Genomic DNA, 26,950 nt, shown 5'->3' with positions numbered 1-26,950 from the left:
GAGAAGAAATTAAATATACAGAATCTGAAGCAGCCAGCTGACTTGCTTTGTTGAATTCATCTACTATCTTTAAAAAACCGAAATATTGGTCACCGTCATTTAACGAAAACGAAACTTGTGGAAATGGGTTTCTTGAGGAGGAAGGTGTTAGGTACCACCCCAATCTTACAATATTACAAGGTTTGATTTTTTGGATCATTTTAATTTATATATATATCGTGCGGATGTTATTGTAAACATGCAAGAAAGCAGGGAGGGTAGTACAAAATACATAATGTCCGCATGATAATAACGTCTGAATATCCACATAAGAGAATTTATGTATATATATGACTACAACAAGAGATTGAAGAGATGTTTGTATAAAATACAACTGGAAGGATATACTTTAGAAAATAATAATAAAAAACTACAAGGATATATATCCAAGTTGATATTGTTTTATGAAATTAAAACTTTTTTTGATACCTTGAAAAATGGTTTTTTTATTTAAAGACCATCACACTATTTATTGGGATAAAGACTATCCTACTTTAACTCGCAACATTTGGCAAATTGAGTACAATGATTGGTATCTTGGTCCCATTTTCATTTGTCTTTAATCATTAATCAAATTCAATGATGATGCAGGGTAACAGCTTCCAGCACTTTCTTGACATTTTTGGAGAAACAAAAGACTAACTGGAGCTTCTCTCAAAGTTCTTTTTCACTTGAGCAAGCATTGAGATGTTTTCCTTTTCTTTTCTTTTCTTTTTTTCTGAACGAAGAAACGCAGAATACTCATGGCTAAAATAAAATCAATTCTACGCATTCATAAGACTGGTCCAGTTTTGCAGACAAAAAAAAGAAGAAAGAAGAAAAAAAACCAAAGGCTATCAGATAAGTTGGGAACCACCCTAGGAAGTTAGAACAAGAACATATGAAGTCATGATCAACCCAAATATCATCAATATGAGCTCATGGCTAAGATATATACGAAGTGATCAGAAGGCAACAAAAAGCTCTTACACTTAGCCACATGGGGAGGCCAAATCTTTTGACTTAGGGAGAGAGCAGATGGACCATCTGGTGTACAAGAAAAAAAATATTATATTAAAAAAAAAAAAAACCAAAAGAGCAAAACCAATAGCAGAATCTATACGTGTACAAATGAGCCACATATAAAAAGATGATCATGAGCCCTCCTCAGCTCTCACATGGAAACCTCATCTTCATGCAGCTACCCACTGACCATATCCAGTCCTTTTCCTCTCTCCCTCAAGGCTTTTTAATTTGTATATATATTTTTACAAAGTTTATGTTATTTGCATACAACCATTACCATAATCCTTCCAAGTGGGGTAGATTATGGAATCTTTAGTTATTCTATTATCTTCTTTAACAGTGGATTTGTTTAAAAATTGATCAGATAATGACCCCCTCCTCTGTTTTAGATGTGATCACTCTTTCAACCTTAGACCAGTCTAGTCTACAGAGTTCGAAGAGTTACATAACTCGTGTAAAGCATCGGTTGGCTCTTAACAACAAACAAATTTATGCATTTTGATTTTCTGTGTTAAACAATATCTTAAACTTACAAAAATTGAGTTTTCTAATTTGGATTATGGCATCCGACACCGGTGATTACGTGTCATATTGTAAATAAGTTGGTAAACAAATTGGTGTTCGTAACATTAGAGATAGTGAAGTTTACACTAGGGACAAAGAGGGAGGAATCAAAGGGCACAACTTGATTGGCTTTCCTGTTCTGGCCTCACACTCTTCGAGGATAAAATCTTTTTTTCTTCTTCTTTTCTATAAATATTCACAAACCCAATTGCCATTAAATTGCCAAAAGAAAAGAGAGTTTCTTTCTTTCATATTAGTTCACACACATATTCTTCATCAACAAGGCATGGCCTCCCATGGCAGTGGCATGACAGTCTCAACTTCTCCAAAAAGTGGTGGCAACGCAGAAGCTGCAGCAATTTCACCAAAAGGAGGCCAATGCTTGTGCTCACCAACAACTCATCAAGGATCGTTCCGGTGCCGGTTTCACCGGTCCCGATCATCGGCTTGGATGAAGCGATCAAAGTCTATGCCCACCAATAATAACTCTGTGGCTTCTTTCTCTCCCAAGTCGGTACTTGAGTCTACTTAGTTACCAACATGTAAGTCCCCAACCAAAACTATATTGTATAAACAAATAGGTATAAAGCAATATTCTCTCTGTTTGCTGAATTCAGGTGTGTTACATATATAAATTATATATGAATTATGTATTACTATTACAGTTTTAATGTATGTGCACTTGCTGAATGTTTTACACTGATATAAAACATCGACGGTGTCTCTCTTCTCTTGTTTCTGCTCAAAGGAAGCATCTTTCTTTCTACCCTCTCAAAAACAAATATTTATGCAGAAAGGCAAATGAGTTTGCATCAAAATCTTATAAAGTCATTGATTAAAAAATTACTTGAAATTTTATTTGCACAGAGTACTTGGCGTTGGCGACTCGTTGTAGATAATATTGGTTTTCCCCTCCTTTTCTTTTTCTTATTTCTTCTTGACCATAAGGATGAAGGAATTCAAAATTGCAAAGAATTATTAAATGACGGAATTTAGATATCAATCATTTAAATTTCTGTCAATTAATAATTTCAGTGTTTAGATTTATGTGTGTCAAATTTTGCAAATGACAGAAATTATAGTAAAAACGAATTCCTACTTGAAATAATAGAATTTGCAAAATAATGACTCTTTTGCCGGAAATTAAACTCAGGAATCTTGATCTTCAATTAATAAGTTCCATGTTTAAGTTGCCAAACAATGAAAATATCAATTTCTCTTCTCTTCAATTCCTAACTTTTAACTAAATCTCGAGTTATTTTCTTCCATCCCAATGGAGGATAATGGAATATCTGAGATGAGTTTTGTAAGGCCTATGATTTTACTCGTTTTTATATAAAGTGTATATGCAGCAATAGAAACCCTGATTTTCATAACCAATAATTAGATGGCTCCAATAACGAAAGTAGAACAATTATCTTATCATATGGTCGAATCTGGAATCGATAGTTACGTGCCGAAGCCGACACAGATATTTGCAATGTGTCACATTCCTTCCATGTCAAACATTCTTGGGTTTACATTGAATTCTTTGAAACGTGTGTACCAGTCCATGAAAAATGCATCCATTTATGGGAATTTATATACCACACACCAAATATTCCACCAAAAATTAATATATTTATTTTTTCTACGTAAAGTAATTGAAAGTTCTAATGAAAAGGATGAGTTTAAAAAGTCATTCTTAATTATCAAAACAATCCAAAACGATATATTAACGAGCAGAACAAATTTGTTCCACATATACATGTGGTGGGCAAAAATTGAGAGCTAAAAGAAGAGAGAGCACTCATTCCACAATTTTGAGCCAATGCAAAATGACTGTTCCAGGCTCCAGCCCATCAAAGTTATGGGTGGTTTGGCAAGTAGCGCACAAATTTGTTCTTCGGAGTTCAGATAGAGGTCGTGGTTCAACTATTGGATTAATAAAAACCATTCAACTAAACAGAAAAATGCTTATCTTCAAAAAATACAGAAATGCTATACATATTTATTGTTTAGATTCACAGCATCACTCAATTTCCATATCTAATGTTCAGATTCATGACACCCAAACTTCTACGTAGGTTAGCGTAGGTAGTGGAAGCATATGTAGTGTCCAATCACTTACTTCAAGGGCATGGCTCAATTCTCGTCTTCGGCTTCTTGTGAGAGCAACCAGGAGCAGTACTCAGACTCCTGGCCCAATTGGTCTGGTGGAGTCACCCTTTTTCGTACGAGCATTTCTATAGTGGGGTACTTCCTCTTACGGCCGCCCCTTGGCCTTGACCGGAATTGCTCATCAGCCTCTTCAAAATCCCCCTGCAATTCAAAGCAATAATGTCCCACATATGAACTCAAAATGTGGCATTGCCTGGAAAGATGCTTATCCCAAAATCCAACATATGAGGGTATTGAATTATCTAAGAATAATACTCACATATGCATAGACATGACGTCCAGTCTTCTCATGCTTATCTCTCACATGCTTATATGCGAATCTCATGCCACAACCCGAAAAGCTACAGACAAACGGTTTATATTCAAGGTGTACTGCCTTGACATGTTGATGGAGATTTGATTTCTGCAAATGTAAGCAAAATCAGAAATGGAAACAATAAAAAAACTAACAATGGCAATGCAAAGAATGCAAAACTAATTTTTTTTCTTTCCAAAATAATGAAATCTGTTTGTTCTTTATGTGCGTACATAAACCCATTAAAAGTCAAGTCAGTAACTCACAGTTGAAAACGTGTGAAGACAACCCTTATAACTGCATTTAATTCTCTCCACTGAAGCACCTCCCCCTTCATGCATGCAGAGATGCCGTTCGATGTTCCTTTTCAGCTTCTTGGTCCCACATATCTCACAGGTGATATGTTGGTGGCAGGACTGAATATGGGCCTCAAGGCATTTCTGATTAGAAAAATATTTCATACAGCCAGGTTCAGAGCAGAATGCCTCCACTGAATCCAGCTTAACTACACATATAAAAGGATATATTTAGAGTTTGCATTAAGCATACCGCCAAAAACTTCAACAAAAGCACATCCCCTCATTTTCAGGAAAATTTGTATCTTACAACAATATTCACCACTGACGCACACACAAAAGGCAGAATACAAAAAGAAGATCGAATTCAGAAATTAAAGCTACCATGAGAATTCTCATGCTTCTGCAGCTTTGAAGCAAATTTGAACACCTTTCCACAATCCTGGCATGCATGCTGCTTCTGACCTCCAACATTTGCCGAAGGATCATCCTCATTGTGGAGTTCTTTCACATGCCTCCTCATGTTACCTTGGGAACTGTTGTGTAGATACAGCTGCACCAAAATGAATTCAGTTGCATCCTCAACTTGTGATACTCGCAAGTGCACGAACCGTTGGTAGTTTAGCGTATGTAAGTGCGAGGTCGATTCCACAGGGATTGGTGATTGAATGATCCAATTTAGTTTCCCTACACAAAACAGAAATGAAAAGGAAAGGAAATAAATAAAACAAGGAAGAAAGAAATAACTAACTCAAGCAAATAAGTTCCCAAGTTCAATTAGATTAATGGATTGGTTCTAGCTAAAGTATGATTAAGCCATGGTGTGTGGTCATAACCTTGTGTTCCTAATTCCCTAATTTGATCATTTGTTGTCTAACCTAAAATTAAGTATTAGGAACCCATTAAGCATAGAAGAACAATTTAAACAACCAAGCATGTATCTAATCCCTGTTGTCGAATGTCCATACATACTCTTCTTATTCATAGTTCAATTCGAATTAAAGCATGGTGTATACTCTTAATTCAAACCAAGATAGCTAACATGCAAGCCTAAATGGTGATCAATCATTCAAACTAGCATATTAACTTATAAGCATAATGAATAAGAACAAAAACCATAATTGAAACTTGGAAACTAATTCAACTTGAAAACTTAAGAAAATAATTTACATAACAAAGAAAAATAAATTACAACTAAGAAGCAAAAGGAAAGCTAGAATTGAGAACTAGAAAGCAAAATTAAGAGAATTTGAGGGAGAGAAGGGAAGGGAGCTCTAGAGAAGTGTTTGAGAGCTCCCCCCTTGGGGTGTGTTTACAAGCTTGGGAAACCTCACTATATATAGGCCTAAGGAAGCTGAAAATCTGAATTAAGTATGGCTAATGCATACAACACTTGTTTTATAAAATCTGAAATGGTTGATGCACTTCACTAATGCATACAACACTTGCATTATAAAATCTGAATTGGTTGATGCACTTCACTAATAAATCCCACCAGCAGCCCTAGCTCATCTTCATGTCACCATGACCAAGCTTCCAACCAGAAATAATAGCTCATCCTGAGGTCAGCATGACCAGCAACTTCAAGGGCTTACAAATTGGGCTTCCCTTAAGCAAATTAAGACTTTAAGCACTCAAACTTGAAGTTCAGAATGTCTTCTTTCCAGCCATATATCATTTGGGCCAATCCAAGGTCGGAGGAGGAAGTTAAGGCCAAAACAAATTGCTAACTCATTTTGCGCGCTGATAAAATCCATCCTGAGCATGGCTCTGTGTTTGCTAGGTAACAGGCTCCACAATTATCCAATGGGGCTGAATTTCGGATATGTTATAGTATACACCCATTGGAACAACTTTCATGAAGAATGTGGCCTCATCCGAGCTATGTAGGTTGCTGAAACAAAGCTTGCAATATGACCTACGAAACTGGGCTGGCAGGGGACTGTAGCCAAAATTGAGTTTGTCTTTAAGCTCTTCATCCATTCATCCAAATTAGGCCCTAACATGCATGGATTGCATCATTTACTATCCAAAGCCATCATTATTACCTAAAGCTCAATGAACTGAAAGATAAACACAAAAAGGATTAAAAGCACAAGTTTAACTCAAAAACATAACCAAATCATAAGCTAGAAGGGTACAAAATGATATACAATTATGAACCGATCAGGAACCAAACCCACGATTACAGTTCTCAATCGGACACTTAAAGAGTTTCCCTTGGTGCTGAAGAAGATGACGATTTAAGTGGTCCTTTCTTCTGAAGCTGGAACGACAATCATCCACCGAACAAACGTATGGCCTCTGTAAAGAATAAGCTAAACGAATTCAGGAACCAATAACCATAGTTTCAAAATACAAGTGAACAAGCATTCAATTCTAACTGAACAGTACGTGATTGAGGCTTGCTTGATGGAGCTTCCCAGGAGGTCTCCCACCTGGTACTGGTCCATTCAAGTCAAACCCTCGCACATTTTGGAGTTCTTTGTGTGGGATCCAATGCTCCACGTTGTCCAACAGATACTTCTTTAAAATGCCGATTCCTGCAAAACTTATAACTTCAATTGATGCAAATACTACAGAAACCTCATCCAAAATGTAAAAAATAAGCTAGAAGGAATTCATGAACGAATAACCATATAATTTCAAAGTGCACATGATCAAGCATTCAAACCTCAAACCAAGCAGTACGTGATTGAGGTTCGCTTGTTGGAGCTTCACAGGAGGTCTCCCACCTGATACTGGTCCAGTCAAGTCAGAAACCTCTCGCATTTTGGAGTTCTTTGTGTGGGATCCAATGCTTCACGCTATCCAAAGGATAGTTCTTAAAAATGTTGAATCCTGCAAAATTTATATCTTCAATTGATGCGAAAATTACAGGACCTTCATACGAAAAATAAGGAAAGCTATAGACACAATCAGCTGTTATGAAGCTATCAAACTAATCAGTAGAAATATCATCAGACGAGTACTATACAAGCTGCCGCTGGTTTCCTTAACACAACTTCAGACACCAATACTCTGGAATCATGTGAAGGTTTATTAACAATTTGAAGTTAATAGCAAATATTACCTCAAGGGAATGGCTTTGCATGTGTTGCTTGAGATATGCAGGTTTTTTAAAAGTAGCACCACATTCTTGGCAAGTATTGGATTTTTCCCTCTCTCCTTTCCCATCAGCCTCTTTGGCCATTTCCATCTCTTCCTGTAGCAAAAGTAACCAAATTATAAGTAAAAATTTAAGATAATCAATCTGAAGACACCCAGCTTCAGATTTTGTTTAAAATACAAAAACCAAATGAACCCACAACAGTAAATCCCTCAAATTCGAAAATCCAATTCATAAAAATTCATAATTGGGCAATAAAAAACCAGAATTAAAAAGAATGGACTGAAACCTTGTGGTGAGTGAGCATGTGAGAAGCAATCAGGGTCTTTTTGGACCTGCAGATGCCACAGTACTCACAATAATATTGTCTTATATCCCTGAAAATAGGCCCTTCCTCCTCTGCTTCCCCTATACCCATTGATTTCTCGCGCTCTCTCTCAACTGTCACCCGCCAAAATCAGCAACAACGACAACCGACGCTTGGTTTGCCTTCTGAGAAGTCTGCTTCGCGGCTAGGGATTTCGTTTTCTTGAAGAAAAACTATTTACCACTCCTCATTTTGCCACGTCCACTCCAAAATAAGAGTGGACCTACCGTGGACGACCCAGATCCTGCCACGTAATTTATGACCCACAATATGACAAGTCAAACCGGTGCGTATCAGTCAACAACCCAATATTTTACGTACGGAAATAAAACGAACCGTTTGGCCGTAGCGAATTAAGACTTAAAAACTCTGTGCAGTCTTGTGTCTTTATCAGTTCCAACAAACAATGGCCTCCAAGGGCGAGTTTGTATACTACGCTCCGATCCCATCCGACCCGACCCACACCCAACCCCAGCAAACCATCGTCGTTTTAGCTCCCTACCGTCCCAATCCTAACTACCGGAGACGACGTCGTCTCCTCCTCTGCCTCTCAATCACCGCCTCCCTCCTTCTCCTCTCCACCGCCATCTTCTTCCTCTTCCCTTCCGACCCCACCCTGCAACTCGTGCGACTCAAACTCAACCACGTCCGAGTCAACTCTTCCCCCAGACCCACTCTCGACCTCTCCTTCTCTCTGACCATCAGAGTGCGAAACCGTGACTTGTTTTCTCTGAACTATGACTCGCTCCGCGTCACGGTAGGGTACCGTGCGAGAGAGCTAGGGTTTGTGAGCTCCGATGGAGGGCGTGTGAGGGCCAGAGGGTCGTCGTACGTGAACGCCACGCTCGTGCTGGACGGGCTTGAAGTCATCCACGACGTGTTTTACTTGCTTGAAGATTTGGCTAGGGGTGTAATACCCTTTGATACTGATACGGAGGTGGAAGGGACTTTGGGGCTCTTTTTCTTCAAAATTCCTATCAAGGTAAAAACTTGCTCTTGATTCAATGTAGAAGCTTTTAATTGGTATTGATTCTATCTGATGTTTGCTTGGAACAGTAAAAGTTAAAGATTGAATTTTGCATTGAATCCGTATTAACTTGTCAAATTTTTGAACAAAGTTGCGAACTTTTTGTTGGTGAAATGGTCTTCGTAGGCTGAGTTTTACTCGTCTTATGAGACAGTTGGGGGGGTTTATGTGTAAGAAGTGTTGCATCTAGCTAAGATCAACTTCACACAATGTGGTTGTTTTCATTTTGTTGATTAATTTCTTCTTTGATGTTCTGGAGTTCATAGTGTTTATCAGTTTATGTCAATTTAAGTTAATCAGTCATTTCAAAAGTGAGTGAATTTAAAGGACGGGTACCCTTCAATTTGTGATATATGCATTATAGATTGGTGCACAGCCTGTTTCACCCAAATTATTTCGTCTTGGATAAGAAAAGTAAAATCTACTGTTCTTTGATACCCTGTAATATTCCTATCTGCTGGTGGATTTATCACTCTGTAGAAAAATTACATGTGAAATGCTGCGAAGTAACAAGGATGAGTGGCTGAAGAGGCCATTGATTATGGTGTGCCCCACTTTCTATTTGACCCCTCTATCATGTGCATGTTAGTTTCGATGTTAATTCTTTCGTTGGCATTTTTTTCTAATTGTGATCATCAGGCAAAAGCATCATGTGAGGTGTATGTAAATATAAACAGTCAGACAATTGTTCGTCAGGACTGCTGCCCTGAGGTGAGGATCCGATTTCTTCTTTCTTGTGGCTAGTTTGAAATTTCTGCAAAACCTCTATAGCAGTATACTTTCTACTTTATATCCATTTTCTAAGTAAATTGCATGCATTGAGAAGCTGTTTCCTCTGATACAGCGAGTCCCGACTGATTGAAAAAGTTTTCACATTTTTCTTGCTGTGTATTTATAGTTACAGTCCTAATTGCTTGGTCAAGTTTAGGTTCTTTGGCTATACCCAATTAGTGTAGAGGCTTAGGCATTGTTTGGTGCTCCGGATTGGATTGAATTGGATAAGTCACTAAATCTAAGGTATATTGAAGGAGGAACTGAAGGTAGAGGTGAATGACTTTCCGTGTTAGGGGGATTAGGAGGAATTAGTTATAAGGTGGTGTTATCCTACCATTTTATGGGGATTATATGGGATAAGTTTTCTTCTTCAACCTTCAACTTGATAAAAAAAAAATTCATTTCTTCCTTAAACATGATTTAAATATAGTGAGTATCCAATCCAATCCTAATCACCAAACATGGCCTTAGTGTCATATATGGGAAGCTGGGTTTGCACCAGTTCCCCAAAACGGTGACATTTCATTTGGTATTTTACGTCAACTAAGTGGTTGTTATAAATCTTGCAGTGAAGCGGTTAAGATCAAGGGACTGTACGTGCGGTAGAATCTGTAATTTGGGTGCTAAATGTGAATGACAGTTCCAACAACTCCCTGTCCATGTGCTTCATCAAGCTCTCACTGATCACAACTATCTATCAGCATGTAGAATGCGAGAGAGCAGTGTGCTTATATACCAAAAGAAAGTCATGGAGGAGGAGGATTCATTTTACTTTGTATTTAACAATTAAATTACAGGGAATATGGATGAAAAGTTCCCTTGAGGAGATATTTATATATATATAAACTTGTTTTAACAGTGTAAATTGGTTATCGGAATCGAATTTGGAATTGAAAACATGTCAATTTGTGAATGTCGTTTTCATAAACACTAGAGGCCATCAAATGCAATAGTGAAACATGTCAACATTGGAATATTAGAAATTGGTTTTGGACGGCAGGGACATATAAACATATATTCTTTTCCAACACGAAAACTCTCTCAATTCGAGAGATTACTGATTGATTTGTGTGTTTAGTCGAATATTTTGACTAAATGAAGAAGGTAATGATACTTCATCTTGATGCAAAGTTGGTAAATTCAAAACCTGAACTGAACTTTCCACGGGAAAATTTTTTATTAAGAAAAAAAGGTTTTGAAGAAGAAATTACAGCATATAGAGAAAGGACATCGTGTTGATTATATGCGTGATTAATTCATAAACACCCATATATTTATATGCAAATCATCTTTCTCTCCTTAATTTGTACACGCTTTGCAGTCTTATAATTTTGGAAGTAATTAATTAGTGGAGCTGTTTTTTCTCACAATCCGACCAGTACCCCAGACATACCCAGCATGGTGTTGCCTGCACCGAAACGAGCCCGGATGCCGGGTCGGCGAGCACAGGCACTGCCTTGTCGGGCTACCGCTGCCACCTCTTCTACCACCACCACCAGCAGCCTCCTCTTCAACCCTCATGCCTGCAGCAGCAGCTGCATGCCAATCCACTGAAGTCTGAATCTGAACCACCGCAGGACCTTGCAGAAGAAGCCATCTGCCATGGTGATGCAGCAGCGCCAAGTCTCTCAGCCTAACCAAACTAGGCACACCTGGGTGAGGGTGACACATAATAATTTCTTACTGTCGAATTCTCCTCTGCCTCAAACCTGAAACTGAAAGCTACAGAGCATCATAAATATAGCTAGGAATTAATTGACAGGAGGAGGAAAATTAATATTTATAGCAGAGAGGAGGGAGGGAGGGTTGGCTAAGTAAAGTTATTTGGCATAAAGAGGTAGCTTTTTGATTGATGCCCAGGAAAGCTATTTCCTTTTAGATGCTTTAATTCTTGACGAGGCAGGCTTTTGTGTTAATGTTGTGTAATTCTTTGTGTGTGTTAAGTTTAAGGTGGTGGAGAGAGGCCAGCCAAACCAGAGCTACACATGTCCACATCATATGCTCCATGGCCTAACAAAATGAAAGCGATGCTATAGATAGTGTGCTTTCATTTCAAACCAGGGTTGGATGCTGCCTCTGTTTTGCCACGTCCCTTTGATTCTGCCACTTGGACACAAGTACAGGCTAGTTTTGGCTCAGACGGATACACACCTGTCTTGTGCTGAGTGGGGGCAATATGTATGTATATTTATACAGTCTTATCGAGGAGACTCGAACACATAGCCTCGAGTGCATGAGTAACGATTCTTAACTAGTTGAGCTACAAATATCTGCAATTTTAGCACCGATGTTTTATATGTTCTAAAGTCAGGCAGTTAGCTAGCATATTTGTTAATTGTGGGCACTAGTTACTTGCTGATATGCTTGCATGGCTGGTTTGGGAGACCTAAACAGAGGATTTAGGTAGGTTTGTGACTATGATTGGTTAACTAATGATGCTAATTTTTGCCTGGGGAGAAATCTTCAACATGAAGGAAGGGATTTTAGTGGGGTAGGGACTGAGTTAGGCTTTGGCTAGCTTTGGAATTGTGTGGCGTTCCTGGTCAGATTATATATTCACCTAATTAAATGTCTTGCCTTTTCTTGGATTGTAGCAAACAGCTTGTGTGGTGCCACGTTTATCACAGTCAGGCCCTGTGCACATATATCCAATCTAGCAGTTTGCTTTTTTGGAAATATTGCAATAAGCAGAGGACAAATCAATTGAAAATTTGAAGCAGAAAATAAGGTTTTTTTATTTTTTTATATTTTTTAGTAAGAATAAGAACAGAAAAAGAAGTTGTAGTAAAAGGAAACAGAAAGGAATGAATCTGAATGCACAAAGAAGTTTAAAAGAAATAAGGCAAGTGGAAAATAGCTCAAAGCAATTTAGTAATTTAACATGAACACAATGTCAGTCATCTATCTGTACTTGAACAACCTTCAAAGGGAAGTTTCTAAAACAATGCTTCTGCATAAAAATATTGAAGAATATTCTTCACTATCTTCCTTCTTTTTTTTCTCACTTTTTCCTCCAAAACTAGAGCAAAACACTTGCAATAAACCAACTTATATTCTTGAAAAGGGAAAAAAAAGCATCATGGCATAAATAAAGTAATCAATTAATTCTGTGCTAAAGCAGAGCTGCTTAGCCTGGTGTTACATGTTCCCAAATGGAAACCATGGTGAATATCCAGCAGCTGCAGAGAGGTATAAGGTGGAGCTCAGAAAGATTAGAAGACCACGACGAAGAGGATCAATCAGAACATTACATTGCAAGATTGTTGTTTATATCTCTCTGGTGTGTTTCTGTTGCTCCAAGGTTTTGTTCATCCTCTCATTTTTGACTAAATTGTACATTTTGGGATAATGAACAAGAACAAAATGGTTTTACTAATTGCAGGATCATTGTCTCTGGAGGAGTCTTTGCGGCTGATGAGGAAGAAACCAGAGAAGGGTTGCTAAGCAGCAGCTGCCCTTTTTGAAACATAGTGTAGTAGATGCGTAAAAGAAAGATATATTGTCAAATTTTGTTGCTTCTTCTTAGCCGTTGACATTTTCTTTTGGAACATTAATTTACAGCAATTTTTGTATGATTTCCTTCACTCAGAAAATTCTAAGGTTTTCTGCCACTGATTGAGTCATGTGGTACAGCTGGAGTGGGAGCCACGTTTCAATGGAAAAATTAATTCAGTATGAAGAAGAAGAAGAACATGCACTTTTCCATGAAGTTTGTTGTCTTATGAGAGAGGTTGGAATTAAAATCCTACTGTATCTATTAGTGGCTGCATCTGTTTAAGACTAATTCTAAATCATCGCTTAATTAAACAAAAAACTATACCACCATTCTCTTCTCTTCTCTTTGACCACCCACTCTCACATGGAAAACCAATCATGGCCATCCACTCAACTCACACATGAAAAACATCATTATTATTAATGTTTTCATACAAAAAGAGGAATTCGAACCGTATTATTAATGTTTTCATACAAAATGAGGAATTCGAATCGTATTAATCAACTGGTCTGATCCACGTTTGCAACAAAATCATTATTAACCAAAAAAAGAAGTTAGATAATTTTATATGGAATCTTCTTTTCTTTTTTTTGGTAATAACATCAACGGTATGAGTGGAGATTTTATTGTATACTCTGAAAATAATGGAGGGGGTCGAAACTAATTTGAAATACAGATATTGGAAGAACCCTACACATGGGCCAAGTGGGTATAAGCCTGCTTTGAGCCTTCTCTGGCGGGCTTGAGACCCAATCCATTGCTTGAAAAGGGACTCGCTTTTCCCGCTTTCTGGTGAGTCCGAGTCAACAAGCCGCCGACTCGGAGTCAAAATGATGCCGTCAAGGAAGTCGTACTTTTCCTCTCCAAAACCATCACACGCGCAATTGACACTCATTTTCTCTCTCCTCCACTTTCCAAGAAACCGCACATGTACCACCACGTTCCCATGTTCTTCCAGAAACCCCACCACCCCTCCACCTATATAAATACCACACCAACTGTATGCGCAGCCCCCATCCCATCTTAAAATCTCTCATAATTTTCCTTTATTTCCTTAGTTTTCATTACCCTAATTTAGTTCGGATTCATTTATTTTTGGGGGTTGAGGATGAATTCGATGAGATCTTGTGCCCTTCCAATCATCGGCTTTGTGTTCATGGCTCTGCTGAGCCTGAGTTATGGGCAGGCCCCAGCTCTTTCTCCAACAAGCGTTGGTGAGTTTATCTTCTTCTGCAAAACCCATTTTTCTTTTTTGTTGGGTTTGGTGTGAATGAATGAAAATTTGCAAACTTTAGGGTTTTTGAAATTGTTGGGGTTCAGCTGATAGTAAGTTGATCTTCTTATGCAAAACCCATAATTCTTTTTTGTTGGGTTTGGTTTGAATCAATGAAATTTGCAAACTTTAGGGTTTTTGTTATGGGTTTTCAAGTGTTGGGGCTCAGCTAATGATGATTTTGTCTAATTTTCTATTTTGTTGTGGTTGAATTAATGCAGGCATGGCGATTGATCAAGGAATTGCTTACACTCTTCTGCTGGTGGCCCTTGCAATAACTTATTTGCTGCACTGATTTTCAGGCAGCCCAATCACAATGAGCTTATTATTATTGTGTACATGATCGATTCGATCTGGTGATTATAAAATTCAAATTCTTTGTATATTTTTCTCCTTATATTCACCTGGAGAATTTACAGCTAGCCCCTTTGTAGTTTGTACCTGAATCTGAATGAATATCATTTCTTTGATCCTTTTTTCCACCAATTCATGGTGTTCTTTCATTTATTTATTTTTCTTTTGGCCAAATTTATCAATTTCTGTTTCTGGGTTGGTCATTGCAAGTCTTAAATTAATTCTGACCCATTCAAACTTGGGCCTCATTATTCACATTCAGCCTCTTTGTGGGCCTCAGTAATTGTTTTGGGCCTTATTGGGTCAAAAATAAAACGTTTGACCAAAAATAAAATAAAAATGGAAGAAAACGACGTGTCATTTTATTGCCTTGCGGATTTGAGTTGAGGTTAGGTTATGATCACTAATATGGTGATATGGAACAAAACATTCGCACAATCCTAAACCACATACTCAACTTTTCGCAAACAATATCATTTTAATTTTCTAATATTTATCATGACGCTTGAAATTAATAATTTAATATAAATTCAAGATATAGAAATGGTGTCGATGCAAATTTATAGATACTTATATGAGATATTTAGTCATATATTCATTCTTAGCACTAAAACTATAAATAAACCCTACACCATTTAATTTCTATAAACAAATTCAAAAAAAACTCACAAAATGATAGCTAGTCATATTGAATTTAATTTTGATTATTAAATTACTTTGATGCCGTATTGAGTGTTTTGGTCTTTTTATGAGGTTTTGGGGTTGGGTTTGTTTTAATAAATCAATGGCAGTTTTGTAATTTAAAATAAGTTAAAAGCCTTTTTGTTTATGTTTGGGCTTTGAGTGTGTTTCTAAAATCCATTTCATATAGAGTTTTTTATAATTTGGGCTTTTATATTGGGTATAATAGTGAATCTCCCTATATATTTACTTGATAATGGAGATCAAAACAAGTAAATTTTTTAAGATGGTATGTCTTAAAATTCTAGACATATATAAAAGCGAGACGAATAAACAAGTTTCTTTTTGCAAAAAATAATAGTCTAAATTATTATAATATAATAATTTATACGCTAGAGATCCATTGTCTCTACACCAAATCTTTTTTTTTTTCTCTCTCTTTTTAAATTTTTAATACAAGAGAAGTGGGGTTTGTCACACACACACACTATCAATGTGTTATGAGAGTTCAAATCTAAGACCACTGATATACAAGTTAATGTTCTTTTTCTACCCGTTGGCAACCAAATCTTCCTCTTAACATAATCTAAAACAAATGACCTAGTTTTCTATTTTTGCTTTAATAACATTTTTAATCTTTCTAGAATTTAAAAATTAAAACCATGGCCCAATTGAGTGGGGTCATTAAGGAGAGGAAGAGTGAACGGGAAGAGTTCTGATCGTTTGATGATATAACAACTACGTCGTTTAAACTTTTATATTAATTATTTTTCAATGTAAAAATCTTACATTAATCTCTAAACTCACTTAACCTCGAATTAACATGGTTTTGGATATAAACACAAAATAAAATTGTCACAAAAAAGATACTATTGGCCGAAGAGCAGAAGAGAGAGGGACTTTTAAAATAAAAAAAGATAATATACATGAGTGGATAAATAGTATTATAAAATTAAAATGTATTGAATATTATGAATAAAGCTTTGTCGAAAAAAATATTTTGTCAAGTGTCAACAGGTCCAAATAGAATTTACCAACAACTAATTTGCTGACCTTGGCACCTGCGACAAAATACCCAAACATACTCACTACTTAAGCCCAGATACAATACTCAATGTCCACGGTAAGGTTGCTACGCCGCCAATGAATTCACTCCACGTCAGCCATGGAGATATCGTACGCACCAGGTTCGCTTACACCGTCTTTCCCATGGGGATACACCTCTCTCTCTCTTACACATTCAGACCCACCTAAGTCACCCACCGTCAAATTCTTTGATAGCCTCTCTTCCATGAAACAAACCCCATTTAGTTAAATCCCATTCTTTCTTGATTTTGCTTGTATTAACAAACACAGAATCCAATTGGGTTCTCAAATTCATGAACTTTTTTTTCTCTCATAAGGTATGTGCTTGATAAAGTTCGTCTCTTTCTTGTTTTATCATCTGTATATCATCCATTCCCTTTTCTTTTGTTCTTTTGATGTTTTTGTGATTGAAGTGCATCGCTTTGTGTGAATCTGGTATGTGGGTATTCTTGTTTTTGTTTTCCAGGGAGTTTTGCGCTTGCTGTGTGTGCATGGCTCTTTTGATTCATCTAACTGATAGGTGCCAAAATCGAGATGGGTTTGATTGATATGAGCTAAAATTGGTTGATTTTCAGGTTAAAAATGTGTACTTTTGTGCGATGTTTATGGTTTTTGGATTAGATGATTTGGGATTCAGTGGTGATTTTACTCTGCACATGATATATGTGTGTCTCATTCTGTTTGAATGAATCATTGGAATTTTAGACTGTTTGGTTTAACTTTGAACTTATGGGTAACGGGGTGTTTGGCCAACTGAAGATCAAGAATGTTGTTGCTTTTAAAAATTAAATGGACTTGTGTATCGATGCTAGCATAGCTGCAGTTGGATTGAGTTTTGTTTTGAATGTCTATTATTTTTCTTATGGACATACATCAACTTGCAATGCAGCTTTTCTGAATCAAATTCTGTTTCTGCGATGTATAGGGTTCAATTGAAATGGGCCATTGCTATCATAAGTCACACGTGATTGAAATCATTGTTTTTTGTTTGTTAGGTTTGAATCTTAGGTTTGAATTGTTCGACATTCTTTGGGGCTGGAGAAGGAAAGTGGGGATTATTTGCATGAACATAGAATGCCAGATTTAAGAAGTGGTGTTCGGCGATCAAAGAGGATCAATTATGTCCAGGACAATCCTGCTGTTTTAGTTCCAGCTGCACGGCCTGGTGCTGGAAAAGGTAATAGCTTCAACATTCTACTCTTGAGATCACCTCTGAAAAATCCAATTAACCTGTGGTTTCTGTGTCCAAGTGCAGTGCTGACTGGTAAAGGTAGGGGTAGAGGGTCTAGAGCCATGCATCAAGGGAAGAATTCTAAGCTATTTGGTGCTGGAGTTGGTGGCCAAGGGCATACAGGTTTAGATTTTCCAGAGAGAGATTTAGTGCCGGTTCATGATGAGTTGGTAGGCCAGAAAGGTGCACAAAAATTAGCTGCTATTGAGGATGAAGGAAGCACTAGTCCACTTCCAGAAAGCGTAATTTTTATCACCTTCCTGCTTGGCTTTATGTAGTTTGTTTACTGAAGCTTTGTGATTTAGTATATGATTCTATAATTTGTATTTTCAGGTACAAGTTGGCCACTCTCCCATATACAAGCTAGAGAGAAAGCTGGGGAAAGGGGGTTTTGGACAAGTTTATGTGGGAAGAAGGATGTCTTCTGGCATAGGGTGCACTGCCACTGGAGCTGATGCCTATGAGGTTTAATCTTTGCAGTGCATCTCTTGAATATCTGTGTAAATTCTCAAGGAAGTTGATTGTGGTACTAATGGCGGTTTTCTGCATCTAATTGTAGGTTGCTCTGAAGCTTGAGAGTAGAAATGGTAAAGGGTGCAGTCACGGCCCTCCTTATGAGTGGCAAGTGTACAGGTATGCACTATTCATCCTTATTTTTTGTTAAATTCTAATCTTTGTTTCCTGACCAGTGTTTTATGATATTACAGCAATCTTAATGGATGTTATGGGCTTCCCCTCGTCCATTACAAAGGTCAACAGGGAGACTACTATATCCTAGTGAGTTTCTTTGCTATCATTATTTGTTTCCTAGGCATGTTTTCCAAAGCTTGTAAATATTGCCAATACTTGCCGTTCCTGAATAATTATTTCTCAATGTGAATATAGGTCATGGATATGCTAGGCCCGAGTTTATGGGATGTTTGGAATTCTCGCAATCAGTTGTAAGAAACAATTGGTTCTCTTTTTCTGTGTTCCAAGTTTCAGAGTCAATACTACTGAAAATGATACACCTTCCAAGTTTACAGTATATGCATTAAACACATTGTTCTCATATCGTTTTTTTTTTCTCTTCAAAGGCTGTCTGAAGAGATGGTTGCTTGTATAGCAGTGGAGGCAATATCAATTCTAGAGCAGCTTCACATTAGAGGGTACTTGCAACTGATTCTTTTCTCCATTTTCCTTTTTCTTTTAAACTTTTGTATGCTAATGTTGTTCATGGTTATTGATTTGCAGTTTTGTGCACGGAGATGTTAAGCCAGAAAACTTTTTGCTTGGTATACCTGGAACATCTAATGAGAAGAAGTTATATCTTGTTGATCTTGGTTTGGGTATGTGTTCTTTGTTAGACAAGTTTTGGGAAAATAGAAAGAGATCAACAATTGAATGTGCTTCTGTATATTCGTGTCATGCGAATTTTGGAAAAATTTGTGATAATTCTTGTGCGTTTTACTTCTTCAGCTTCTAGATGGAGAGATGGGTCTTCTGGACGTCATGTTGATTATGACCAAAAACCTGATGTTTTCAGGTAAATACAAGTTTACAACCTTCACAATGCTGTGTACATTGGATGATCAGGTCACTAGATGGTTATGAGTTGAGAAGAAGTTGTTAATTAAATATCCTGAGAAAAACCCGATGCTTTAGAGGGATTTTATGATATTTGGAGTAAGAAGCGTTACAGAAAATAATCCAGTTGACTGATTGCACATATCATTCTTGTTAACTAGCATTAGTTCAATCTGAGATTGTTTATTATAAGCCCATTAGACTCAATTTTTCCCATATGAAATGCACTTGGGATCTGAAGTGGCCTAATATATCTGATATTTTTAAAAGGGGAACTGTACGTTATGCAAGCGTACATGCTCATTTAGGCAGGACAGGAAGCCGAAGGGATGACCTCGAATCGTTAGCATATACCCTAATATTTCTCCTTAGAGGAAAACTTCCCTGGCAAGGCTACAATGTAAGTTCATTTTGGTATTCCACTATGCATTACTGTTCCAACTAGATTGCCTAATGTTTTCTGTTTATAAATGCTTGGCTGGGCTGTTGCGCTGCAGGGAGAGAACAAAGGATTTCTTGTTTGCAAGAAGAAGATGGCAACTTCTGCTGAGACACTATGTGGCTTGTGTCCTCCTCCTTTTCAACAGTTTCTTGAAATGGTGACCAATATGAAATTCGATGAAGAACCAAATTACTTAAAGCTTATTTCCCTTTTTGATAACAGTATTGGTGCAATTGCCTCTCTGCGACCTATCAGAACTGATGGAGCTGCAAAGGTGGTTGCTTGTGTTTTAATTTGTTGATGAATTTTTGAAGTTTGTGGTCATTTCAATATTTTTTATTGACCGTTATGCAATATAGGTGGGTCAAAAAAGAGGAAGAGTGCCTGTTGAATTGGTAGATGGTGAGCAACCTAAGAAAAAAGTTCGATTAGGTAGTCCAGCTACTCAGTGGATATCGGTCTACAATACCAGATCATCAATGAAGCAAAGGTAGTTGATGTAATACAAGCAAACACAATCCCCTTTAAGGTTATCTTACTCTATTGTGCACATACGAGGTAGAAAAGCCTAGACAATGTCTCACTAATCACCATCCTAATTCACTTTCCGGGTTTTCCTTCAATCTTATTTTTTTTCCTGTTTCACTCTATTGTTAGTTTTACAGTCTTGTTCCTGTATCAACAAGTAACAAGAAGAATTTTGTGCAGGTATCACTACAATGTTATGGATTCAAGACTAGACCAGCACATTGATAAAGGAAAGGAAGATGGGTTGTATGTTAGCTGTGTTGCTTCATCTGCGAATATGTGGGCTATTGTCATGGATGCAGGGACGGGCTTCACGTCCCAGGTTTATGAACGGTCATCTGTTTTCTTGCACAAGGTAGCTAATCTTGAAACTACTTTCATGAACTTTAACTTTGACATTTAATTATCTTGTGTTCCAGCAAGTTCATTATTTCTGACTGTTCACCAGGAGTGGATAATGGAACAGTGGGACAAGAACTACTATATCACTTCACTTGCTGGTACATGCAATGGAAATGCCCTGGTGGTAATGTCCCAAGGTATGTGAAACTAGTTGACAGAGCTTCCTGTTGTCTGTGGCAGTGTGGCCATAGGGGTCTGGTCCTTGATGGTAATTAATTTTGTAATTAATAAGTATAAGATAGGATGATTAGGGGCTTGGTTTCTGCACTGGAGTCGCTTTTCTTTTTCCCCAACCTTCACCTTTGATCAGCAGGATGATATATCTCATCAAATTATCATTCTGACTTGATTGAGCTGCTCTTTTTTTATAGCTAATTTTTCCATTCCCCTCTTCCCATTAAAGGTGTACCTTATACTCAGCAATCCTACAAAGTCAGTGATGTGTTCCCTTTCAAATGGATTAATAAGAAGTGGAAAGAAGGTTTTTCTGTTACCTCCATGACTACTGCAGGTAGCAGATGGGGCATTGTCATGTCTCGAAATGCAGGTTATTCTAGTCAGGTATACCAGTCTTGAACCCCTGTTGTAATGTTCTATGTCAGGTGGAACACTGCAGAAAATAATTCTCCTATGTGCTGTCTTGCTAGGTTGTTGAACTCGATTTCCTATATCCTAGTGAAGGCATCCATAGAAGATGGGAGACTGGATATCGGATTACCTCAACTGCTGCTACAGAGGATCAAGCTGCATTCATACTTAGTGTACCCAAGAAGAAATCACCAGATGTGGCTCAAGAAACTCTACGGACATCGGTTTTTCCAACTTACCAAGTAAAGGTACATTTTAATTGCTGAGATAAATTTAATTGGGGGAAACTGGGAGTTGCCTTCTAATAGAATTATTATTATTTTTTTAATATGCATTGGTATTAGTTTGGTAAATTCAGAATGTGGTAAATTTCTTGATTATTAGTAATTACTGATACTGTTTCTATTATTTTGGCTGTGGCAGGACAAATGGTTAAAGAATCTCTATATTGCATCTATTTGCTATGGGAGAACAGTATCTTGAGGTTGAGGTTCGGTGAAAAAACTGCACCATGATGTTAAATGCAGGTATGATAGGAATCTTTTAGATTTGGCTTAATTTGGTAGACTTCTTTCAAACAAACCTTGGACTCAAGTCACCTCCATTCAGCCTTAAGTATTATCTCAATTGCAGTATACCTGAACTATATAAGCTCACAATTTTTCTGTAACATGGAATTCTACAGGGACACCAAGGTGGCGTTATGAACTTCATGGCCAATGGCTGAATGCACCTTTTGTCTAGCCTTCGTGGACGATACAGAAAGTTCTGTACCATGTAGAGAAGGCAAATGCTTTCATGTATAGATGCTTTCATTGAGAACAAATGAATAGAGGAGCTAAAATGTACCAGCATTCATGCTTTTAAAGGTACTTAAAAAAAGGGAGAAGTTTGCACTCTTCCTATGTTGTATTGGTTTTAGAGGGATGCATTCTCTAATTTGAAGAAAAAACATAATCTCTTAGGGAAAGCTCAAGTTTTAACACTGGAAGACATTATGCTGTTTGGGACAACAGAGTGTCACCCCAAAGTAGTTGTGTGTAAAGGAATTGTACTATCACTATCAATTGTAATATTTATTAGAAAAAGAAATGAAAAAGTTAATTGATCCATTTCCTTAGATTTGGATTTGGAGTTTGTTCGTTTCCTTTCCCCTCACGGGTTCAAGTTTCAACTAATGTGACGTTCATGTGCGTTCTGAGCCATTTACGTTACCATACGGTGTAGCTTGGTCCACGCTTTTTCTCATTGCATTGACAATTGGCAATGGCAGCCGAAAGGTTTTCGCTTCCTATTTTAGCGAGACATTGTGATGGATAGAGGCAGAGGCTTTTGGTCGGTATTAAACAAATGAAAAAGAGGCCCCTGGTCAAAACTCTATAAATCCCTTGTTTATATATAGTTAAAGCAACCCACATGGTATTTGCATGCACCCTTCAAGGTAGTCACGTGCATCACGTGACATATGATGATGGGATGATTAGGATCCACATAATCTGGACTAACAATTTTATAGACACGTTTCTAGATGAAACTTTTAGTCTTTGCACCTTCCAGCAAAGTGAGCTATCAGCTTTTCTATTAGCTACCCAAGTTGGACCATGCGAGTCCCAAAGAGCCAGCCAACCACTTCTCTCATTCTCATACTTTTAGCCAACATCATGTTCTCTATATTTATGCACCCAACATCCACTCTCAGTTAGCTCGACTTTGACAAGACACTGGATATTGGTTTATTTGTGGCTGCTGCAATGGATATAAGAAACTGGTGCAGTTCAGGCAGCAGCAAAACCATCCACTTGGGTGGGAGGCACTACGATGAGATCGACCGTATGAGATTACGGTCTGATTCTGGTAGCAGATCAAACAAGTTGAGGTGGAAAGTTTTGTGGGTGAAGTTGAAGAAGGAACAGAGGAAGATTTTCGAGTCTCCAGCCCCTGTGCAGGTCTCATATGATCCTTACACTTACTCTCAAAATTTTGATCAAGGGTGCGCATTGGACGAACTTGATGAATATGATGACCTATCTCGCTCATTCTCCATGCGTTTTGCAGATCCTTCTAACATCTTTTTAAAGAAAGAATCGATGGTTTAGGAGAGCACAAATAAAACTTGTAGTTATACCTATGATTCTTTATTGATACTGGATATCGATATGCGGTGTATATAGTAATGTTCTTGAGCTCTGTCTCATCATAGCCTCTTCATCTATTTTGTGTTGTTGTTGTTGTTACCACTTAGTTTGGTTCTTAGAAAACACACAAGTTCATCAGATTCTATTTCTGTTCTATAAGATCTCAGCCTAAAAGGGTCGACGAAGATGATGAGTTTTGTTTAGTTTAGTTTTGTAACCATTCAAGCAGAAGAGAAAATGAAAATTCTGAATAAACCTCTTGTTCCAAACTCCTTTACTTTCATATCATGAATCTTGCAGAAATTTTAGGATCAAGTTAAAGATTTACTTGCAAATTGTTGTGAGATGATAAGCTTATGAATTCGACAGCTAAAGAGTTTGCTTGCACTTGCTGGAAAATTATGCTCTACCATCATTAATATCATGAATTTACAGATGCTTAAGATGCTCATGGTGATGTTCAATTCAACACTGAAAAAGAAAGCAGCCCCCAATTGTCAAACATGTTTAGCTATCTATTCCTCTTGGCTGACATCTCTGAAAAACCAGTAATACCCTTGTTGCTTTTGTAATGTAGTAGGATACAAACGACATTATGTATTTATCCTTATTCACGAATTGACCCCCAACGTCTGTTGTCTTTTTCAGTTGAGGACATATTTGGTTTACTAATTAAGGTTAAACGACACCCCGTTCATCTCCCAACGTGAAAGGATCATAGAAAATTCATTCACCAGAACTGGAAATTATCAGTATACAGACTGACTGACTGGTCGTCGTCTTTCTCTTCTTCTGCAATAGGGTTTAGGGTTTTCAAATTCCCAAATCAGTGACTTCTGAACACCGTCGTTTCAAAATCATACACCAATGGGGACCGAACTGGTGGTCACTACGGACCGGGTCCAGAAGTTCTTCGACGACCTAGAGGCGCAAAAGGCCATTCTCTCCACATCCACGAAGCTATTCACAACCCTATCCAAACACTTCAATTCCCTCGAAGACTCCCTTTCCCAGAAATCCCAATCCCTAGAATCCAAAATCCAATCCCTCGAATCCCGTTCCCGCGAAACCTTAGAATCCCTCGACCTCCGGGAGACCTCCATCCCGGAGCGCGAGTCCGCTGCCGCCGCCCGAATCGAGGAGCAGAAAGCTGCGGCCTTGGCCGAGTTCGAGAAAAGCATTTCCGGGAATTTGGATTTGCCCGAAACCCTGAAATCGTTTTCCAGGAAAATGGATCCGCAGGGATTGCTGAAATTCATCGTTTCCAAGCGAAAAGAGTCGATATCGCTTAGGACCGAGCTTGTACAGGCAATAGCCGAGGCGGTGGACCCACCAAAGCTGGTACTTGATGCATTGGAAGGGTTTTTGGATTCTAAAGCCAAGAAAATTGGGGTTACCGATAAGAGGTGGGCGTGCGGGCTGTTGGTTCAGGCTCTGTTTCCGGAGGGTAGGTCCAATTCCGGCGAGAAGGGGCCGGAATTTTCCCGGAGCATGGTGGAGAGAGCAGCGCGGATTGCGGACACGTGGAAGGCGCAGATGGTGGGGGATTCGAACGGTGGAGGCGGGACATTAGGGGCAGCGGAGGCCGTGATGTTTGTGCAAATGGTGATTGGGTTTGGATTAAAAGAAAAGTTCAGTGAGGAGTTCTTTAGGAAGTTGGTAATGGAACATGCGGCGAGGAGGGATATGGCAAAGCTCGCAGGGGCATTAGAATTTGGAGAGAAAATGGGAGGTATGTGGTTGTTTAATCAGATCAATTTTGTTGTTGCTTCAGTTGGAGATAAAAAATATGTTCTTTGTGGCAATTTGTTACTGTAGAACCTTTAATTGGTTCATGAATATATAGATATACATACATATGATTAGTAACATTGGTAGCAATGGGATCCTGGTATTTTATATTGCAAGTGTCACTGTGCAAGAAACTATATGCTACCATTTGTTGAGAAACTTGTATTTTGTGTTTTGTATTTGGTATTTGTGCTTGCATTTTGTATCCTGCTAACATAACCAGGCATAAAACCTTATCCTAGATTGTTGGCGTAAGTTTTATTTTTGAACGGCTCCCAGAAGTGTTCAAGTTCAGTGTGCTGTGCACACAGGTTAGGGTTGATGTCAGTCTCTCTGTTTCTTGGTACCAATGAGATCTTAGGTTGAATTAATCATGTAGAAACACAAAACTTGTATGGCTAACGTTGTAGCGTATTTGGTAGTAGATGGTATTAAGATTCTTTACTTTTTTGAAATCTAACTAGGCTAATTGATTTGCAAATCATGGGTCCCTCAGAGTGTAATATCTGGGTACTTAGAGCTGAAGCAGATAGCTGAAATACTAACTTATGATGATGAAGTGGTGCCTTTTCAGAAATTTCTGCTCAGAGAGACAGCATTATTATTCGCTTACATTTGATTCAAATAATTTCTGATTTGTACAGATGTGATTGATGAGTTAGTGAAGAATGGCAAGGAGATAGAGGCTGTATATTTTGCTTCTGAGACTGGATTGACCGAGAGGTTTCCTCCTGTTTCTCTGCTCAAGTCATATCTCAGGAACTCCAAAAAGAATGCTACGACCATATTGAGGAATGGCAATAATAGTTTGGCTGCAACTGTATGTGTAACTCCACCTTTTATCTTAGTTTCCCAATGGAGTTCTGTTTTCATTCTGTGATCCGATGAGTTTTCTGCACCCATTTGTGAGATTTCTTAATTTAAGTTCATCTTACAGGAGGAGTCGAGCACATTGGAGTTGAATTCCATCAAAGCAATCATCAAATGTGTAGAAGACCACAAGCTTGAATCAGAGTTTTCTCTTGATAGCTTAAGAAAGCGGGCTACTCATCTGGAGAAAGCCAAGACAGAAAGGAAAAAGAGTTCAGCAGCTTCCAGCAGGTCTCATAATAATAATAATAAGCGAGCCTACGGGGGTGGGGTTGGTGGTGGAGGTGGAGGTGGTGGCCGAGGGGTTGGATCATCTTCTTTCCGCCCTGCCAAAGCTGCCAAGTTTTCCAATGCTTACCCCTCCTTTAACAGGAGGAACCCAAATCCTCCTCCACAACATAGCCCTGCAACACGATATTCCGGTCCATACAATTACCCAAGCCAAAGTGTGTACGATGGTCCAACCGCAGCCTCATATGGATCCACATATGGAGTGCCCCATGCTCAAAGCCCTGCTGCTCTTCCACCACAACACTACTCCCTCTCGGGGGACAACATGGCTGCTGGCGGGTTCCGAAGCAGCGGTGCATATGGTGGCCAGACCAGCTATGGGCCATATGATTACGCAAATGCTGCTCCACCATCCTACCAACCTCCTTCATATCCACAATAGTTAGAAGCAGACATAGCTTAGATGGAGCTTTGTTCCCTCTTGTATTTGCTAGCCTTACTTGACTTTAGAGAGTTGCGTAATCACAATTGTTTTCATTACTTTGATTATTAACTTTCCAAATCAAAGGTTCAAGAAAACATAAAAAAAAACAATTTATCCATTTCTTTCCATGGTTTACTTCAATGATCAATCCAAGGT

General features: G+C 38.2%; 4 protein-coding genes and 2 long non-coding RNA genes across 6 annotated transcripts; 5 read left to right on the top strand and 1 right to left on the bottom strand.

Moving 5' to 3' along the window:
* Positions 1–3,549: 3,549 nt before the first annotated feature.
* Positions 3,550–8,005, bottom strand: LOC110768289 (transcription factor IIIA-like). The gene is made up of 7 exons (XM_088256158.1): positions 7,758–8,005; positions 7,433–7,564; positions 6,534–6,663; positions 4,744–4,896; positions 4,330–4,568; positions 4,028–4,171; positions 3,550–3,909 (listed from the first exon to the last, which is right to left on the bottom strand). Exons 1-7 carry the CDS (start codon positions 7,884–7,886, stop codon positions 3,733–3,735), a joined length of 1,104 nt encoding a protein of 367 aa, XP_088112284.1. The 5' UTR covers positions 7,887–8,005; the 3' UTR covers positions 3,550–3,732.
* A 205-nt stretch (positions 8,006–8,210) lies between these two features.
* LOC110768304 (Late embryogenesis abundant (LEA) hydroxyproline-rich glycoprotein family) lies at positions 8,211–10,535 on the top strand. Its single transcript, XM_021972015.2, has 3 exons — positions 8,211–8,817; positions 9,502–9,573; positions 10,206–10,535. Exons 1-3 carry the CDS (start codon positions 8,242–8,244, stop codon positions 10,206–10,208), a joined length of 651 nt encoding a protein of 216 aa, XP_021827707.1. The 5' UTR covers positions 8,211–8,241; the 3' UTR covers positions 10,209–10,535.
* Positions 10,536–12,745: 2,210 nt separating this feature from the next.
* LOC148293405 (uncharacterized) lies at positions 12,746–13,345 on the top strand. Its single transcript, XR_015837201.1, has 2 exons — positions 12,746–12,916; positions 13,019–13,345. It is a non-coding gene; the product is annotated as an uncharacterized LOC148293405 (long non-coding RNA).
* Positions 13,346–13,791: 446 nt separating this feature from the next.
* On the top strand, positions 13,792–14,891 carry LOC110768292 (uncharacterized). The gene is made up of 2 exons (XR_002528435.2): positions 13,792–14,346; positions 14,627–14,891. It is a non-coding gene; the product is annotated as an uncharacterized LOC110768292 (long non-coding RNA).
* Positions 14,892–16,669: 1,778 nt separating this feature from the next.
* On the top strand, positions 16,670–22,405 carry LOC110768299 (casein kinase 1-like protein HD16). The gene is made up of 19 exons (XM_021972008.2): positions 16,670–16,843; positions 17,522–17,703; positions 17,782–17,999; positions 18,091–18,222; positions 18,317–18,390; positions 18,465–18,534; positions 18,643–18,698; positions 18,834–18,905; positions 18,991–19,085; positions 19,216–19,282; positions 19,594–19,723; positions 19,821–20,039; positions 20,125–20,255; positions 20,474–20,648; positions 20,742–20,832; positions 21,099–21,256; positions 21,343–21,531; positions 21,707–21,810; positions 21,969–22,405. Exons 2-18 carry the CDS (start codon positions 17,601–17,603, stop codon positions 21,764–21,766), a joined length of 2,040 nt encoding a protein of 679 aa, XP_021827700.1. The 5' UTR covers positions 16,670–16,843; positions 17,522–17,600; the 3' UTR covers positions 21,767–21,810; positions 21,969–22,405.
* Positions 22,406–23,375: 970 nt separating this feature from the next.
* On the top strand, positions 23,376–26,920 carry LOC110768303 (FRIGIDA-like protein 4a). Its single transcript, XM_021972013.2, has 4 exons — positions 23,376–23,966; positions 24,067–25,150; positions 25,854–26,029; positions 26,147–26,920. The coding sequence occupies exons 2-4, from the start codon at positions 24,286–24,288 to the stop codon at positions 26,750–26,752; spliced, it is 1,647 nt and encodes a 548-aa protein (XP_021827705.1). The 5' UTR covers positions 23,376–23,966; positions 24,067–24,285; the 3' UTR covers positions 26,753–26,920.
* The last annotated feature ends 30 nt before the right edge of the window (positions 26,921–26,950 follow it).

This window comes from Prunus avium, chromosome 7 (genome assembly GCF_965620075.1).
Source record: "Prunus avium chromosome 7, drPruAviu1.hap1.1, whole genome shotgun sequence".
NCBI lineage: Eukaryota > Viridiplantae > Streptophyta > Magnoliopsida > Rosales > Rosaceae > Prunus > Prunus avium.
This window is presented reverse-complemented; position numbering and strand designations above follow the sequence as displayed.

Bases quoted from the DNA above. Each gene is read 5' to 3' on its own strand.
- LOC110768304 (XM_021972015.2), top strand. From the start codon at position 8,242: ATGGCCTCCAAGGGCGAGTTTGTATACTACGCTCCGATCCCATCCGAC. The intron at 8,818-9,501 runs GTAAAAACTTGC...TGTGATCATCAG, and splicing joins TCTTCAAAATTCCTATCAAG to GCAAAAGCATCATGTGAGGT.
- LOC110768303 (XM_021972013.2), top strand. From the start codon at position 24,286: ATGGGGACCGAACTGGTGGTCACTACGGACCGGGTCCAGAAGTTCTTC. The intron at 25,151-25,853 runs GTATGTGGTTGT...TGATTTGTACAG, and splicing joins ATTTGGAGAGAAAATGGGAG to ATGTGATTGATGAGTTAGTG. The intron at 26,030-26,146 runs GTATGTGTAACT...TTCATCTTACAG, and splicing joins ATAATAGTTTGGCTGCAACT to GAGGAGTCGAGCACATTGGA.
- LOC110768299 (XM_021972008.2), top strand. From the start codon at position 17,601: ATGCCAGATTTAAGAAGTGGTGTTCGGCGATCAAAGAGGATCAATTAT. The intron at 18,391-18,464 runs GTATGCACTATT...ATGATATTACAG, and splicing joins TATGAGTGGCAAGTGTACAG to CAATCTTAATGGATGTTATG. The intron at 20,833-21,098 runs GTATGTGAAACT...TTCCCATTAAAG, and splicing joins CCTGGTGGTAATGTCCCAAG to GTGTACCTTATACTCAGCAA.
- LOC110768289 (XM_088256158.1), bottom strand. From the start codon at position 7,886: ATGGGTATAGGGGAAGCAGAGGAGGAAGGGCCTATTTTCAGGGATATA. The intron at 6,664-7,432 runs GTAATATTTGCT...TATTCTTTACAG, and splicing joins TGCAAAGCCATTCCCTTGAG to AGGCCATACGTTTGTTCGGT. The intron at 4,897-6,533 runs GTTCCTGATCGG...ATCTACACAACA, and splicing joins GAACTGTAATCGTGGGTTTG to GTTCCCAAGGTAACATGAGG.